This window comes from Esox lucius, chromosome 13 (assembly GCF_011004845.1).
Source record: "Esox lucius isolate fEsoLuc1 chromosome 13, fEsoLuc1.pri, whole genome shotgun sequence".
Lineage (NCBI taxonomy): Eukaryota > Metazoa > Chordata > Actinopteri > Esociformes > Esocidae > Esox > Esox lucius.
The window spans coordinates 4,403,489-4,421,983 of NC_047581.1; the positions used below are offsets into that span (position 1 = coordinate 4,403,489).

The following is an 18,495-nucleotide window of genomic DNA, read 5'->3' on the forward strand; positions in this document are numbered from 1 at the left end:
AGGATCCAGAGGACATGAGTGTCATGCTGATCTGAGTCTGGAGTACAAAGACACATTCTGCCTAGTTTCAACTGTACAGGCTGTGGGCTGTAGTGTCAACTGTACAGGCTGTGGGCTGTAGTGTCACACGTAAGGAATGTTTTCCCAGCACGTTAGATCCCCTACACCAATCGAGAACCGTTCAAACGCCACAGCGTGTCCGTGCACATTTCCCCATTCAATATTTTTTAAGACTAGACTGTAGACGTGAACTGTTGCATTGGGGCTGGCTGAGATTGTGTAAAGCCATATTCACTGCCACGGAGCAATAATGGCCAAGCCAGCGGGCTAATCCGAATTTAAAGGAGCTTATCTATAAATCATGAGAGGTATTCTCCCACTGTCTGACTCCCCCCACCCCCTTGGTTCCAGGGGGTATTTGTTTGAAGTTTGACATTCAGGACGAAGCTAACAGCTGTTTTCGTTCGGGTCGAACCACAACAATGCTGTTTGTCCCAATGATAGACCTCAAGTTGAACAGGCTGCGATTAACAAACTAATTGGGACTAACCACCCTACACCTCTAATTAGAGCTGTACCTCCACTCTGTGATAAACAGTGACTGTGCAACAAACAGGGGGGAACTGCATAATGGAAACCTAATGCCTGTTCATCTCACTGCTTTTGACTAACATGCTTGAATTGCTAAAGCAGAGACAACTGGTTACAATAAAGGATTCATCTGAATTTGCATAAAAATCTATTTTCAAACAAACCTTTTTTTAAATCCCATTTGGTATTTCAACCACAACTTATGAATACTTAATAGCGAAGACATTTTCTAAACATTTCCGTGGCACCCCGTTTAACTCAAGCAAAATAAGAGGTTGATTAATTATAAATGGTGCCATTACGGAAACCTTTCATTTACTAATCAAGCTGAAAACGCAGCTCCGAGTTTGTCGACACAAATAAACGACCACACGTTCCTAATCTCCATCTGCAATTGCAGACCCCATCTGCTTACTCAATTGCACCCTATTCTCATTTTCATTTCAGACTTTTACATAGTAGCTCTGCTTTTGTGTATTAAATAGGACACATTAGATAACATTTCTAACATCATCTTTATCAACAATAGGTTCCCTGATTGGGGGCCTTTGTCAACATGAGTACATTATAAAAGGCATAGTATGCTTTTTGGGAAAGAAGCCCTTGGCTTGGATTCTGAGAGGATGATTGGTTCCTAATTCTTCAATAATTTGGAAAGAAGAAAACCACATGTTTGTACAGTACTGTAGGTTTGCTCTACACTAATCCAAAAAGACAAAGTAAACATTTAGATATATAATAAAAAGAGGGGAAATTCCCTTCGTAAAATTCTAGCCAAGGCAATTCGGTTTTTAGCGCAAACCGGTTGTAGCCCAATTCCTGTCCACTGTAGAGCTCCTACATTCAGCCTTCTACTTCCACCATGCCACCCATGACAGACAGAATGACAGGATTAGTTTGTCAATCCACGTGGTGTAATGTTGAGACAGGTTGTATTGGGCTGGCTTTAATGGTGCAGCTGACAGCTGCTACGGCTGCTTCTCCTCCCCCGGGTTGTCACGCGGGAGCTCCCTTGCCTGGAGCTCTGCCTTAGGCAAGCTCCCTGTCCGTCAACTGGGCTGACAGGAAGGAGAGCGGATGCCTTCCCTCGGGTCTGCTGCAGTGCAGTGCTGACCTCCCGCCAAAAGGGGGGGGCGTGGTGCAGAACCAGCGTATCACAAACGGCACCCTAGTGGGTAAATTTTCCACTACCTTCGGCTTAGAGACGAAGTCTGAGGAAATGATAATGACCCTGTGATGCTGTGAGACGAATCCTCCAAGAACTGCGATGGGGACTGTCGCCAACTGCAAATCTATGTCTCAGGTAACCATACAACAAAGAGCAAGAATTGATTGAACTCATTACTGTCCCTGTGGAATAAGACGACGTGTCAGTCAGCATTTTCGTCTGGCTTAAGGATATTTGTCCTTCTGTACTGCACAGCAATACTTCCCAAAGTGTAGTTCAATTCTTATCACAAACGTAAACACACAGGTACGTCTAGGCACTGGTTAGTCGGTCTTGGAAGTGAAAAGGATGTACTCACTATCAGGATAAGTGTGGGAAACAGCATAAGTCTGTGTAGAAAAAAATATGTTTGTTAAAGTTGCCTCCTAGACTGTGGTTCTGTGTCTCACCTTGGTCAAACACGTCCACAAACGGTTGGTCGGCATCAATGCTCTTCAGGCAGTATTGGTAGGTCCTGCGAAGGGCGGTAACCTCCTGATGTTGCTTCATCAGCTGGGTGACTCCCTGCTCTTCTGAATCAGATGTTTGGCGCTCCAAACGATGCGCAACTTCATTATCCTCGGGCCAAATGAACGTGACATGGTATATATCTATACAGGTATAAAAGAAAAAATCCGGATCTGTAGTCAAGAACAAATTTAAAAGTTTAAATACATATGAAAACATTAAATACATGTGGCCTAGGTTTTTTTTTTTATGAGACAAGAGAACACATTGGACACATTCTCCATGAAGACCAAATTTCTACATTTTTCAATTTCATTGACATCTTTCAGCTTGTGCTGCCATCTGCAATTCACACCTTATTTCAAGCATTAAACTACATTTCAAGAAACATATATGATTAGGTCACTTTACATGTATGCTAAAATGTATTAATGACATGTATTACTTAGTGGGCTAAGACAGTTTATCCATCTAAGTGGCTGCCTTGGGTTTAAATGTACCACTGTAGCATGGGTTTAAATCTGGCCCACTGCTCACCCCCCCCCCCCCCCAAAAAAAATCTATTTTTCCTCACCGTCATTATACATAAAGCATAACAATTCCTAAGAAAATCTTTTAAAAATAGAATATATATATTTAATGGATTTCTATTAATACGGGATTAAGCTTCTCAGAGTAAAAGTTCTGATCTAATGTCAGGTACCTCCTATCCATGTAATAAAATGTGCTATGATCTTAAAGGCAACTGGGTCCTAGCATTCCCAACTATCCTGAGATTGTTTGTGAATAAAAGCCAACGACTCGATGACAGGGATGGAGTTATCTATGAAGTCAGACTCCAGACATGAAGTCAGACCCCAACAGTCTGGTTATGCATTGACTAGCAGTTCTAATCAGTATGTTACTGTTTAGGCAGGTACCAATCAGCTCATCAAGTTGACAATCAAATTCTGCAAGTTTGAGAAATAAAATGGGCTCTGAGTACTTGGGCAGCTTTGTAGTAAAAAAAAAAGCAAGCTAATTTGCCCCAGACATGCAATTCTACTGACAAAGGCAAAATGAGACCTCGGCACGAGGAGAACAGAGATGGCAATTATTTTGATCGAGTACATCCTCACCATAACAAACCTATTGGGAGCTGAGGCTTTTGTTCATTATATCACGGCTTTGTAATACTCTAAGGATTTGTTCTCAAGGAGAGCCATGTTGGGGATTCAGAAAACAGGTTCAATATGGATGTGGGTTTGTGGTAATGATGTGCATTATAAAAAAGGGTGCTCTTTGGCTTAGGAATGCCTCTCTGTATCAGTTTTATCCCCCATCCCTCGGGAGGATCGGCACACTGGAAGACATCTGCAGTGCTCCGCGCCGTCTTACCACCGGTGATGGGGTCTACTCTCTTGCCGTGGCTCCGTTCAATCAACACTGCGTCAGGAGCCTCTAGCAACACTGTCAGGCAACACATGAATAGGTCCTTGAGTTAACACTCACACAGACACAGCGAGGAAATAAGCAAATGTAAAACTTAGGTAAACTGGGCACTAACCGACATGATCCGGAATGACTCCAGCCTCCTGCAGGGATACAGCCTCTCTGTGCGTCTGAGGAATCCCTTCCAACACCCAGCCCTGGACACAGCACAAACGACACACCCCAAACCATGGCTTAAACCAGGATCAAAACAATAGACCTTTCATCAAACAGGACATCAAGGGACTATTTACCTAAACAGAGTAGGTCTGGACTCTGAACAAATCTTAACTGAGAACCACCATGTGGAATAATTTTAGATTCTAGGACTAAGCTTAATCTGTGTCCAAGAAACTGCACTTTATTTTCCCATCTTTATTATGAATCGTAAGTGATATAGTATGAGTTATAACGTTTGGTTGTTTTATTGTGTACACAGCAACGTGACTAAAATGCATAAAATTGCAACTAAACTCCAATTCTATCCAGTAGCCTATTCTGAAACCTAAAATGCTAATTCACAAGATAATAGCATGGCGAATAAGAATATTATTCACTTCATGGGAACGGTCTTTCTCTCAGTGTGATAAAAAGTTTCTGTTTATGTACAATGCAGTTATACCAAGACCCTAACTGAAACAATAACTTAGATTAGTATGTAGAAAATATGCCCAGTGTCCTTCTGCACTTAAGCAAGACAGTTATTCCCAAATATTCTAGGGAAGAGTCTGCAAAATGACATGAATATGTAAAAAAAAGCATGGGCACTAACCCTTTAAGAAGTGGAAAGAAGTCAAAAGGTGGGTTAAATTCATCTGCCTTGAAAACTTGTCTAATTCTCCAGTTCCTTTTCACAATTTACAAAAAAGTAGAAAGGCAACATGCAAATCATTAATTAGCCACAAAAAAAAAAAACTCTGTTACTAATGGCCTCCTAAAACCCGGCTTATAGCGCAATGGAGCAGGAAAATAAAGACGAGGAAAAGAACTAGCTCCCTCAAGTGCTTGTTAAGGCCAACTTATTATTGCAATGAATAATCTTCAAATAAATATACAACCATGGCAAACATTTATAGATCTCAGTATTATCAGAGGAATGGTGGGGTGTGCTGCCAAGTTTCCCGGGTCTGTTTGAAATCTGTCTTTGTTATCCTTGGATCTTTCAACCACTATCTGCGGCAATACCTGAATCGCACGCACACATGCAGACAAACTCTTTCTCCTACTTCCTTTCCCATTAAACATTTGATTGCCTTTGTGGCGGCGCTGCCCATGAGCTGTTAATGGGAGCTGAGTCCACCTCGGAATCACAATGGGCACTTTAAAAACTTGAATTGGCTCCTCTGTTCTCCACATTAGAAGCGTAGTTAAAACCAACAGACAAACGGCACAGATACAATAGCCTGGACCTTCAGTGGAAGGGACAGTTTAAGTGAACTATTGAGGTGATCATGAGGTGTTCATGTACCCACCAACAGTGCAGACGACTGGGGTTGAGTCAGCTGATGTCATTTCAACGTGAAGCAAAAAAAAAACATGTAATTGGATTTATGTTAAAAGTTGGGGGAAAAAAAGGATAATTCCGCCTGTTTTTTCTGTCACATTGTTGCTGTTGCAATGACAAGAAAACTCTGTCCATTCAACCAGCTTTTTGCCCAGCAGGTAGTTACTACGTTATTGAGTGGTAACTGAGCCCAAATCAACAGCAGGTTAATTGAGGAGTAAACCAGACTGGTCCAGACCAGCTCCTGTTAGCGCTGTACTTCTTCACCAGTCCCAAGGGAGACATGGGCAAGGGCTTCTGCGGTGAGGCAGGGGGAGACTCCCAGCCAGGCCTCCAAAGCTCAGGCCTGATTGAAATTCTAATGAGCTAGGTCTCACAAAACCCCCAACCTCCTCTGCCTGGCCTACATCCCCTCCACACCTCCTCCTCCTCCTCCTCCTCAATCCCTGGGGTCCCGCACGGTGGCTCTAGTCCGTCCTGTTTCATCCCCACATCAAAAAGGGTTTGGGTTATCTGACAGCACCCCAGGACCATAACATCTGCAGCGGGAAGGGTGTGTGTGTACATGTGTGCTTCACAGGACGGACACGCGCCGAGCAGATGTCACGGTGAGCTCAACAGCAGGCCCGGGGTGGGGGGGGGGGGGCGAGGGGAGGGGGCGAGTGGCGAGGGTGCAGGGGAGCGTGGCTCAACAAGCCGGGAGGGAGAGACCTTTTGCAGTCTGCCGCGCTCCACATAAAGGAGTCAATGGGCCCGGCACAATCAGCCAATTAGTCACCCTCGCCGCTAATCAGCTAATCATTGTCTGTGTGTTTTTGTTACTAAGGAGCCGTGTCCTGCGCGGGACATGTCCCTCAGGAGCTCCATTGTGCTCTGGAGGCTGTGTCTGTCGATCTATCTGCTATGGGTTAACTGGTGACAATGCGGCACCAATTAAAAGGTACTTAGTGCCTCTCTGTAGGCTCGTTCTCAATGGACTTGAAAGTGCAGATATTACTGTAAATTATCCTACAAATTTAGTGCTGGTTCAAGCTCATTCTAAAAATGTATCATAGAGTACAATAAGAGGACGCCACGCCTTATGAATCAGCATTCAATGTTTAGGAAACGTTACGATTATGGTAAAAAAATACTAAAACATGTTATAAAAACATTACTTTTAAATGGGCAATTCAAAGTCAATCTATAGTATTATTACAACAATGCTACATGACTGTGCCAACTTCATATCTTTTTTGTTGTTATTGCAAAACAAACGGGATTATGCCATTTAAAGAAACAATTCATTTTATTGTAATATAAAATTAAAAAAGAGGGTAAGAGTTGAATTAATAAACAATGCAGTAATGCATTAATTAAATTACCCGATACCGGATAAGCAGATGAAGATGAGATGAGATGACTTTTATACTCATTGTGCTGCATTTTATTGCAAATAATGTAAAGCTAGCTATACAATATGACGTGATTTCAAAAGATGAGCCATTCTTTCTCTTTGTATAAAATAATTCAGTTCATTGGTAGTTTAAATGAAAGTCTTGTGTCATGTTGAGCTATTATTTGTTAAGTTAAGCACATACTGTGGCCAAGGCTGTTCCAGCAGTCTTAGCCTCTACCTTTGGTGCACATAGATCTCTGCAGAATGGGTTTGATTCAGGCTCTCTCCTATTTCAGCACACCCTTCCATATTTCCACATTTGTTTTGCTTCCTTTCATGCTAATAAAAGATAAGATGTTCCAATATATATATATATGTAATTTCCACCATGAGAGAGCAATCTAATCACCTATGAATTGAGAACATCTGAACAGCTGAAGAGCAGTAGTTCTCTAGTCAGTTACTAGTCAACTGCAAGTCATGGCTAAAAACAGAAACAGTTATGTTATTCATTTGTATGAATACTTCTGGGCTTAACTGTATATAAATATATAGATATACAGTGGGGAGAACAAGTTTTTGATACACTGCTGATTTTGCAGGTTTTCCTACTAACAAAGCATGTAGAGGTCTGTAATTGTTATCATAGGTACACTTCAACTGTGAGAGACGGAATCTAAAACAAAAATCCAGAAAATCACATTGTATGATTTTTCAATAATTAATTAGCATTTTATTGCATGACATAAGCATTTGATCACCTACCAACCAGTAAGAATTCTGGCTCTCACAGACCTGTTAGTTTTTCTTTAAGAAGCCCTCCTGTTCTCCACTCATTACCTGTATTAACTGCACCTGTTTGAACTCGTTACCTGTATAAAAGACACCTGTCCACACACTCAATCAAACCAAACCTCGCCACAATGGCCAAGACCAGAGAGCTGTGTAATGACATCAGGGATAAAATTGTAGACCTGCACAAGGCTGGGATAAGCTATAGGACAATAAGCAAGCAACTTGATGAGAAGGCAACAACTGTTGGCGCAATTATTAGAAAATGGAAGAAGCGCACGCAAGGTCCCCCTGCTCAAGCCAGCGCATGTCCAGGCCCGTCTGAAGTTTGCCAATGACCATCTGGATGATCCAGAGGAGGAATGGGAGAAGGTCATGTGGTCTGATGAGACAAAAATAGAGCTAACCTCCACTCACCAGTGTTTGGAGGAAGAAGAAGGATGAGTACAACCCCAAGAACACCATCCCAAACGTGAAGCATGGAGGTGGAAACATCCTTTTTTGGGGACAGGACAGGACGACTGCACCATATTGAGGGGAGGATGGATGGGGCCATGTATCGTGAAATCTTGGCCAACAACCTCCTTCCCTCAGTAAGAGCATTGAAGATGGGTCGTGGCTGGGTCTTCAAGCATGACAATGACCTGTTGCCAGGGCAACTAAGGAGTGGCTCCGTAAGAAGCATCTCAAGGTCCTGGAGTGGCCTAGTCTCCAGACCTGAACCCAATAGAAAATCTTTGGAGGGAGCTGAAAGTCCCGAAACCTGAAGGATCTGGAGAAGGTCTGTATGGAGGAGTGGGCCAAAATCCCTGCTGCAGTGTGTGCAAATCTGGTCAAGAACTACAGGAAATGTATGATCTCTGTAATTGCAAACAAAGTTTCTCTACCAAATATAAAGTTTGTCTTTTCGGATGTATCAAATACTTATGTCATGAAATAAAATGCTAATTAATTACTTAAAAATCATACAATGTGATTTTCTGGATTTTTGTAAATGAAAATGGGATTCATCAGACCAGGCCACCTTCTTCCATTGCTCGGTGGTCCAGTTCTGATGCCCATTGTAGGCACGTTCAGCAGCGGATAGGGATCAGCATGGGCACCTTAACTGGTCTGCAGCTACGCAGCCCCATACGCAACTAACTACAATGCAGGTGTGTTCTGACACCTTTCTATCAGTACCAGCATTAACTTTTTCAGTAATTAGAGCTACAGTAGCTCGTCTGTTGGATCGGACCACATGAGCCAGCCTTCGCTCTCCACATGCATCAGTGAGCCTTTGCGGCCCATGACCCTGTCGCCAGTTCACCGCTTTTCCTTCTTTGGACCACTTTTGATAGGTACTGACCACTGCAGACTGGAAACACCCCACAAGGGCTGCAATTTTGGAGATGCACTGACCCAGTCGTCTAGCAATCATAATTTGTCTTGTCCAAGTCGCTCAGGTCCTTATGCTCGCCCATTTTTCCTGTTTCTAACACATCACAAATGTTCACGAAATTATCATGGTAACTCACTTCACCTGTCAGTGGTCATAATCTTATGGCTGGTCGGTGTATATTTATACTTTATATAAGCTTTAGTACATACTGTACTCATTAATCATTGTCTAGAATATACACAAAATGAACTTAAAGCCATTTTCAAACTATGAAATTCAAACAGTATATTGCAAAGCTTTCAAACTAGCAAGCCTAAATGTAGAAATCCACTGAAGTGACTGTGTGATCATGCCGGCATGATACATCTGATCTGCATATTCACCCTTTCTTTTACTTTAAAAACAAATATATTTCTTGGAGCGGAATCATATGAGAGGTCTAGAGAGACTGAGCTCTTTGATACACCTGTGTGGCCTGTACAGCTTCTCACAAGAGTTCAACCTCTTTTAAAGGTGCCAGAGCAGTGCGCTAATTCCATTGTTATTTCACTGCCACTTCGTTCATTATTACATTTCCCTCTACTTTTCCCGTCAATGATTTCCCTGAAGATTACAAGTCAAAACTCTGACAAACAACAGACTCACTAGAACAGAAGTAAAAAGACACTGAATAGTTTGAGTGGTAATGACAGGCAGAGTTTCACCCAAGCGACCTAGATTAAGCATGATTAACGTTCCACAATTGCTTTATTATTTTTTTGGAAGGGGAGAGCTAGCGAAAATCAGTCGAGAACAAGAGGAGCTGCAATTAAGCAGGCGGGCCTTGAGTTCACTTGCAATGCGACGTGTCAATCAATTTGCTGTTATTCCATTTATGTGTGTGAAAAGAGGGACCACCAGATGAAAAGAGGGCTTGTCTGCGACAGAGATGACATCCCACAGCAGATCTAGCAAGAAGCTAAAGTACAGTATTGAGAACTAGCCCCTAATCAAAGCCATTTATGCAAATGTTCCGGAAAATAATGAAATAAACAGATAAACACCATCAGACATTTAGCCTGAAGGGATAAACAGCCATTATCAGATGAAAAAGAAAAAACAGATTACAAACTACAGCGCTTTAAAGGCGAAAGTTAAAGGAAGCCAAGCGAAAAAGTTTAATAATGTATTCAGCCTAAGCAGAGCCATTTGTAGAGTTTACAAAATATACAAAAAAAATTACACGACTTCCATCTTTTTTTCCCACACCACTACAGGGACAACTGACACTACAGAGAGAAAATACCTATATCAAGAATAGCTCCTGTTTGTTTGATAGTGAGCTTATTGACTGTGTGATAAAGACAGTGTCAGGATAACAGGGTTAGAGTTTGAGGGCAGGCTGACTCTTTTGTGGGGTACCCACGTGACATTAGAGAGGAGCTCACAGAGAGTTGGAGGCTGGGACAGGGTTGTAATGAGGGTTTTCCTCAAAGAGTTCTAATGTTCTATCAAAAGAGACCCGAATCCCAAAGGGAGGAAAGGGGCCATCCACTGGGAATGGAGCTGCACAATTGTGTAATTCACATCATCATGTTAACACTTTAAATGACCTCCTCTGCAAGATAGTATACTTTGTTATAATTAACATTTGCCGATCTTTTGAAAGTTTTGTTGATTTCCATGTGTGTGTTGTGTGCACTCTTACCTGTCGGACGCAGTCAATTTTCAACAGCCTTTGCTGAATCAACTTGATCCAAATGTCAACAGGAATTTCCTAAAAACACAAGCACCAACAAGTGAAGTGTCACCTAGAGTCAAAGGGCAAAAGTGTTAGAAAGCTTTCAACAAAACTGACCACGCCCTCCCCATTTAGGATATGATCGTTTACCAAAATCCCCATGAACTGTTGCCAAAAGGGGCACCTCAACAAGAGAAATCTGACTGGGTATTGGATTTGCCCTCACAGCTGTGAACAACAGGTATGCTACCAAGACAGCCTCGCAGACTGGCAGGTGCTGACGGGAATCTATCTTGCAGTCACTGAAAGCGTAGCCCATGATCTCGAAAGAAGTTGGGAGTATGTTTCTGGGCAAGCAGACTGTAAGCAAACCCTGCTAGGTTTGATGTTCGATTAGGGACCTTCACTGCAAATCAATCTGACCTATGCCTATGGGTAACGGTAACAAAGACAACGATTTACAGCGGAACAAAAATTCCAGGAAGACCAGGTGAGCACTGTTTTTATATGACCCATCCTTGAATTTAACACTTCTGTTTCAAGCCCAATCTTATGACCTGGAGGGTACTCACAAGAGACAATGCTCCATCATCCTAGGAGAATACTTCAATTATAATGCAGCTGACCTTCTCCCTACCCCAGTTCAGCAGCAGGGTTAAATACTAGACTTCTGTTCTTTAATCAAGAAACCATTGTGGTACAGCAGTTTTACTTCCACACAACAAAGCAAGCCTTATGTATCAAGCGTTTAACATCTGAATGTATAAGATTTTATGGTCAGGTAGGAACTGATCCGAGATCAGCACTCCAAAGTTCTTTATGAGTAAGGTCTCTGATTAAGACTCTCCTGATTGACTCTGACACTTATTGCCTTTCATCTTCCTCTCCATTCTGTTTTTTTTTTTATTCAATTATCCAAATAGGCCTTTTAAGGGGCAGTATTTTATGGTGAAGGAAGAATCTTGAAAGATTGCAGGGGGAATGATAATTAAAACAATTATACCACCGGGACATGCTTCTGTAGTCCACTGTACTCCTCCTGGTTCTTTTAACTAACTTATCTTCCCTCTCATCCAACTTTTTGGCTGATGTGCCAAGTTATTTGCGTTGCATTAGGATGTGCGTTAGTCAGGCGGTTATTCTTTTTCATGACCTCTTTAGAAGCACATGAAAGATAAAGAAAATGGATCTTGTCATATTCCATATTCCATGTGAAGTTAAGATCAAGGGACAGTGTTATTTTGATCAAATCATTTTCAACTCCAAATTTGTTTGTGGGGGGTGTGAATGATAATTCACCAATAAGGAAATGCAGTATCTGTAATGCGGGTGCACTTAGGTGTGCACGTGTGAGCGTAGGTGATATGCACGGGGCCAGGTTAAGCTTCACAGCCCATATTTTCACGGGTGTAAACGATGTAATCAGTTAAATACACCTCAAATGTAGCTGAACTTAATATTTCGTACTAAACTGTTTGACCTTTTAGAACGATGGACAGCAATAGGCAACAATATGTACACTAATGAGACAATGGCCTGAGGTCCCCTACCTACATGAATGCCTGTCCAATACAATGGCCCTAGTTATTCAGTGTCTCTAGTTCTTCTCAAAAACAATATAATTCCCCAAATTATACCTGTTCCTTTGCTGTGTATTCTTGTGCCTTCTTTGTAAGGTCAGTGGATTCCTTCAGAATGTTACTGGCTGTAATATGGATGGCTTTAATGTGTTCACAAAGCTTCCGGGCCTGTAGAGATGAAGAAAAACAACTGCTTGAAAATGAAAGTAGGTGGTCACTTTCCCAAGACCCTGTAATTACATTTTCTATCCAGTCAAATTTTCTATCCAGACATTTGTTTTTGGTCAGTATCTCTAAGACGATACATGTTTTTTTTTTTTAACCAAGGAGTTCTGTTCGCTATACTAAACCGTACCATATTTAAAAAAAAAATGTTTACCCCTTATTCTCTCATACCCAGTTTGATAAAATCCTACTGGATCTATGACACTGTCTAATGGCAATAACTCCTAACGGATTCAGAAAGCCCTTCTCATACATTGAGGGAAAAAATATTTGATCACTACGTTTGACCACTGACCAAAAATAATCAGTCTATAATTTTAATGGTAGGTTTATTTGAACAGTGAGAGACAGAATAACAACAAAATCCAGAAAAACCCATGTCAAAAATGTTATAAATTGATTTGCATTTTAAGGAGTGAAATAAGTATTCGACCCCTCTGCAAAACATGACTTAGTACTTGGTGGCAAAACCCTTGTTGTCAATCACAGAGGTCAGACGTTTCTTGTAGTTGGCCACTAGGTTTGCACACATCTCAGGAGGGATTTTGTCCCATTCCTCTTTGCAGATCTTCTCCAAGTCATTAAGGTTTCGAGGCTGACGTTTGGCAACTGGAACCTTCAGCTCCCTCCACAGATTTTCTATGGGATTAAGGTCTGGAGACTGGCTAGTGTTAAGAATTTTACGTGTACCAGAATTTCTGAAGAAGGACGAGGATCCGGTCCAAATGGAAATTTAGCATAAAGATTTATTAATAAGAATTGATAAGTCAAAATACATGAAATACACTGCAGCGGTCAAATATTTGTTCAACCCTCGAGCTTCCACAAAATATTCGCCCAGAAACAAGATCGAACATTGGTTTTAATACTCCCGCCACAGGGGCGGTTACTTTTCACTCTCGTGAGTAAAACCCATCCTTGTTGGCTCTTCGTTGGCATGGTGACATGTTGGACGAATTTCTTGGTTTTCGCTATCCAATGAGGAAGGACATGCACTAACTCTCGAGCATAGATCAACAGGTTCTTTGCATACAGGTGTGAAATCTTAACCAGGTTACAGTAATTTACATTCTATTGTCCTAACCTAGACTATAACATCAGGGGGCTGGAGACAGAAGGTCTCTTTGTGCTGTATAGGGGGCAGTTTCATTTGTATGTTAATTGTGGGGTTTTAATCCTGTCTCTCTATCAGAGCCAGGTGTAAAGTCTGAGTGTGGCTGAGTGTAATTTAAGGAGTTCTAAACTTTATGGTTATTGTATTCAATCATATTTCCCTAACCTGGCTGCAGCATACAATTTAATAAAACAAAAACATAAGAATACATGGTTATTAAATCAGCATTATTTAAACTACATTTATCTCAACAATCCCCCGTTTCACACCATTTATGGTGTGAAAATAACTATAAATGTCACTGAGAATAAGATCATTACCTAAACAGAAATATGACAAATGTAAACATCAATTATTGTAGACCAGTTGTAAAAATACTTCATGGTAGATTGCTGGAATGTAAACAAGTTGTAAAGAATAGAGTACACCATGATTTATACAAGAGATTCAGTTTCTTCTCCTCATCTCCTCATCTTGCATCCAAGGTGACCAGAAAGAGAGACCAAGGTTTTCTGGTTCTGCTGTGTCTAATCCAAATTCACCATTATCTCAATCAAAACCTACTTGTTCACCGCATGGTCAACTAAGTACTCAGTCTCTCTCTGGACTCCAATTAGATCATCCCAAATGTACTGCTCCTCCAAATGTCAGATAGTCAGTTGTGAACCATTTCTTTGTAGACCGGTGTAACAGGACATAAAAATCTGATGTATATTCCAAGGTGTTGTCCTTCATAGCTCCAATGCAGCTGTTGTTGTCTTCATTCCAGCTGCTTTATCAGCCAGGCCAGGAGAATCTGTGTGTCCTCCCTTGTGAATGTCAAGATGACCAGTTTTAGCCCAAAAGCTCCATAGCTGCAGGCTTTGAACTCCGAAGCCCTCCTGTAGAGTGTGTCGTCAATCTGCAGGTTCCTCTCTCAGCTACCTGGACAGCCGATGAGATGTTACCTGGTATGGACCCAACCAGCGTAGCATGATGTTGTGCAGTAGATCTTTTCCGCGCCCCTGTAGATGTTGTTCAGAACCGGCGCTTTCCTTCAGCCCCCATCTGCTCGGTTGGATGCTGCCTTCTCCATCTCACGGCAGAATCGTCAGGACTAGGATTAGTCCAGCTCACAGGAACCCGGGACCTCTCTGTAGATGTGCGGCGCCTCAGTGTAGACTCTGCTTGCAGCTGTAGACCAGTCTGTGTGGATGTGAGTGTGTGTTTGTGTGTCCATCTTATCTCTGCCCACCTGCCTCTTGTCCTTTAAGCCAAGCTCAGTCTCTGTGGGCTCCAACCAGTCGAATTGTTTTCAAATGTCCGGTACCTGAAGTGTGAATCATCCTTGAGAAGATTAGTTGTAACTGCACAGTACACCATCACAAATAGGTCCAGTACATTAGCTTGTAACCCAGTTCCATCAAACACTCAAAACCGTATTCCCAATGTCTTTCTTCTTCCTTTGACTAAATAGATTAGTAACAGTATCGTTAAAACATTAACATTTCTGGTGCTTCTGTTCTGCTAGTGTAGCAAAACAACAATTCCACTCTTTTCTATAGTTAGTTTACCAACCAACAAATAACAACAGTACATAATTTCTCATTTCCTGTCACTGTTTCAATTACTCATCAGCTAAGATAGTTTGTTTACATTGAAGTATCACTCTCAAAGAGTAGTTCATGGACAACTCTCAGTTCACCTATATAATTTACATCTGATTGTGTTCGAATTCACCATTGTTTCACTTAAATGATAAAAATAAAAATAATGAAGAGGTATTGAATATGTAAATAAACCTGGAATTAGAATACCCAATTTGATGTCCCCATTTAGTCTGTTTCTCTGCTTAATAGCTCAAACAAGACAAAGACCTATTTCGAACAGCCCCCCACCCATTTCACTTGTTTTGTGTCAGTGAGTTGGGCACGCCATGGGGTCTGTACCTCTCTTTAAGCAGAATTACTTTCTCAGTATAAACCTGTAACGAATAACCAAATGTGCTCCCTGCACCTTTTTACCCACTTATTCCCTAGTGGATGAGATTAAAAGGATTACTTCTAATCAAATATCAAATACCTGAACAATCCCATCAAATTAGTTGTTTTTGCTAAACCATTTCAAAATGGTAAGATGTATTCTACTTAGATTTTGTATAAAACAAACTTTTCAGAAAACCAAATTAGATAAACTGTGAACGGACATTTTTTCAGCAACCAATTATCTGCTATAACTATGAAACAAAAACAAAATTCTTCATGTAACTCTCTAAATACCTATTTAAATCCCTTTGAACTTTAAGTTCAACTCTTTTTCATTATAGACAATTATTTCATATATTCCCCCCTTTGCTTTTACAATCCAAGTGAAAGCAACAATCATACAGTAAAAACTTTTTAATCGCAAATGTAACAAAAACAAATGAAAATGACAAAAACTTTATGTAAATCAGAAAATAAAACAAATATGCCCCACGTTCGCTCGTGTGAAGGAACCCAGAAAACCTATAGGCCAAATTAGCATATACACATTTTGCATTTCCACAGGCAACGGCCAAACGAATTTGAGACTAAACAAACATCATGACTCAATTTACCTCCTAACGTCTAGGGCATTTTCTCAACTCCAGATGTATGTCTATGTTATTCAAATTAATGGCGGACAGCCAAAATCGCTACTTTCATGTATATGTCATGCAAAGACATCAAATTTGTACTAGCAATTAACAATGTTGGATGACTTAAGGTCTCCACCCTTATTACAATTTGATTCGAAATCATAAATGTCAACATTAAAGCTACTGAGAGGAAAATGTATTTAGCTTCCACTTATTGTTTGATTATCCCAAAACTGAATGTACTTGTGTTGGTGAAATGACCATAGATGAGACCAGACTGTACACTTGAATGTAACCCTTAGTAATAGGCGATTTTGATTTAACCCCCCTTCCTGAAGCTCTGGGCTCCACACATTTTTGGAAATTAGGAAATTAAGAAAACTCGTAAGAATGGTAATGTAGACAGAAACCAGATGCATGACATCACTAAAATCAAGGTACAATAAGTAATCCAAAGGACACTCAATGTAGGCCTTAATACCCCACATCTATACCCCATATGTGCATTTGTCAATTTACCATTTTAGAATTTACTCCATTAACGAGTATCAGGCATTGGTTTGAAAACACCAGTATTATCCCAGATATAATTGTAAATAAAAACAAAGTGAAACTATATTAATTAACCAAACTCAATTCAGCATTTAAAATACATCTACTTTTGATTGTGGGGAGTAAACTCGCTTTAGGTTTATTACCCTTTTAAGATTTATGACTATATTGGATTCAAATTCAGTCCTCTTGGGACACAGCGTGTCTCCTTAATGTTCAAGTTTATCCCCATGTGGATAAACTTCATTCTACCACCTATTCAATATATGAGGAGAGTGAAAATAATACGTTAACCATGAGACTATTTTACCAGATTAGAAAATCATTGTACCAAATTCTAATTCATCACTAGGTTTCAGACGTACCCACTTGTGCTAGCGAATAGCTCCGCACGCAACAGTCAGGTACCACGTGGTAGGCCTTGATTAAGGCAGACCTACTTTTCCGTGAGACCCCCCTTGGGGCCTTACGGTTTTACACATTATCATCAACGCCTATATAACATTCAAATGTTTCTTGAACTACATGTAATATTTAATTAAATAAGCTTGGCTATTACCGAGGAAGGTGATCAGGTTTCCTTGATAAGTTCCAGCTTCATGTTGAGGTAGATAAAGTTTAACTATATACAGGAGCACTCAACTTCTCCATCTCGCAGTCCAACTGCCTAAAATCCTGTACTAATCGCAACGCAATAGGCTAGCTGCAAGGGAATGGTTGTCAGGACATGGAACAAAACGACATCATTCTAATTACAGGTGCTTATGACTAAAATACTCCAAAAATAACCTATAGTTTCCACACTTTCTCAAATCCCTCTATCAACTTCCACAAAACCCTCAAATCTGACATACACAACCCAACCACATAGTTTACTAAAGCATATGAAAATTGTACTTTCCCAAAGCTTCCATCAGTCACCACTTTCTACATTCCGTAGCCTACACCTTCCAAACAACTTAATATTGCGCCTTCTGCAACTTTCATACGTTACCACGTCCATCTGCCTCCAAACAGCCTGCCAGGCCGCGCATCCGTCACCGAAAGGAAACGCCAGTCACCGGAAACCCTGATAAAACTCAAAGGAACATTCGTTCACATGTTCAAACAACTAAACACTTACTTTGTCGCCAAAGACGTACCACAACGCTTTCCCAACATCAAACGCATCAAAGATATTTATACAATTTACACTCCAAGTACACCCCAACACTAGTATTGAAACTGGTTATGGCTGAAGTTACTATTTTCCTATATTCCTCAAAACTCTAGGAGCCTCAATTTGTTCCCTCTTTTGTGCCGGTGCCTATTGGTTGAAGGTGTGGTGGGGTGGGAACACCCGAAGTTGGATTCTCTGGGTCCCATCATTGCTCCTCCCTCTCCATCCTTCTGAGTGTGATGGTCCCCTACTGTACGATGATTCTCTTCCTCTTTGTGAGCCATAAGGCATGGGTGCTGGTGGACCCGCGGAAGGACAATCTCTGACCCAGTGTGTGAGCTCTCCACAGTTGTGGCAACCTCTGTGTCCTCTTGGTCTCCTCCTATTCCGTCCTCTCTTTGGAGGATTAAGTGGAAGCAGTGGTGGTCTTTGGTCCTGCATGGGGTATTGGTGTGGCGTACCTGGTTCTGGTCCCATCAGCGATGTTGGCCCTATGAGTGGAGGCGTGGCTCCCACTGGGGGATTCTTCAATGCTGCAGCGACAGCCTTTTGAACTGCATCGCTCAGCATTTGCTGTGCATTTTGAGTCGCCACCATGACATCTGACAGCATCTCACTCAGTTTTTGGGTTGCCACAGTAATTTCATCAAATTCAAGGATCCCTCCTTTTACCTGCATGACCGGGGCCTGTACTTGCGGACAGAGGGAGTTAGGTGCCCTGTAAGGAGGGGGTGCCATGGGCTTTGAATGTAACT

General features: G+C 41.3%; 1 protein-coding gene across 2 annotated transcripts in view; it reads right to left on the reverse strand.

The window, feature by feature from the left end:
* ak8 (adenylate kinase 8) overlaps positions 1-18,495 on the reverse strand; it is a 41,701-nt gene that overhangs the window by 12,708 nt on the left and 10,498 nt on the right. For both annotated transcript variants that reach the window (XM_010900098.3, XM_010900101.3), the window contains 5 exons: positions 12,149-12,259; positions 10,479-10,547; positions 3,813-3,894; positions 3,644-3,715; positions 2,209-2,409 (listed from right to left, as the gene is read on the reverse strand). In XM_010900098.3, the coding sequence (XP_010898400.2) occupies positions 2,209-2,409; positions 3,644-3,715; positions 3,813-3,894; positions 10,479-10,547; positions 12,149-12,259 (535 nt within the window). The remainder of the gene's footprint in view (positions 1-2,208; positions 2,410-3,643; positions 3,716-3,812; positions 3,895-10,478; positions 10,548-12,148; positions 12,260-18,495) is intronic.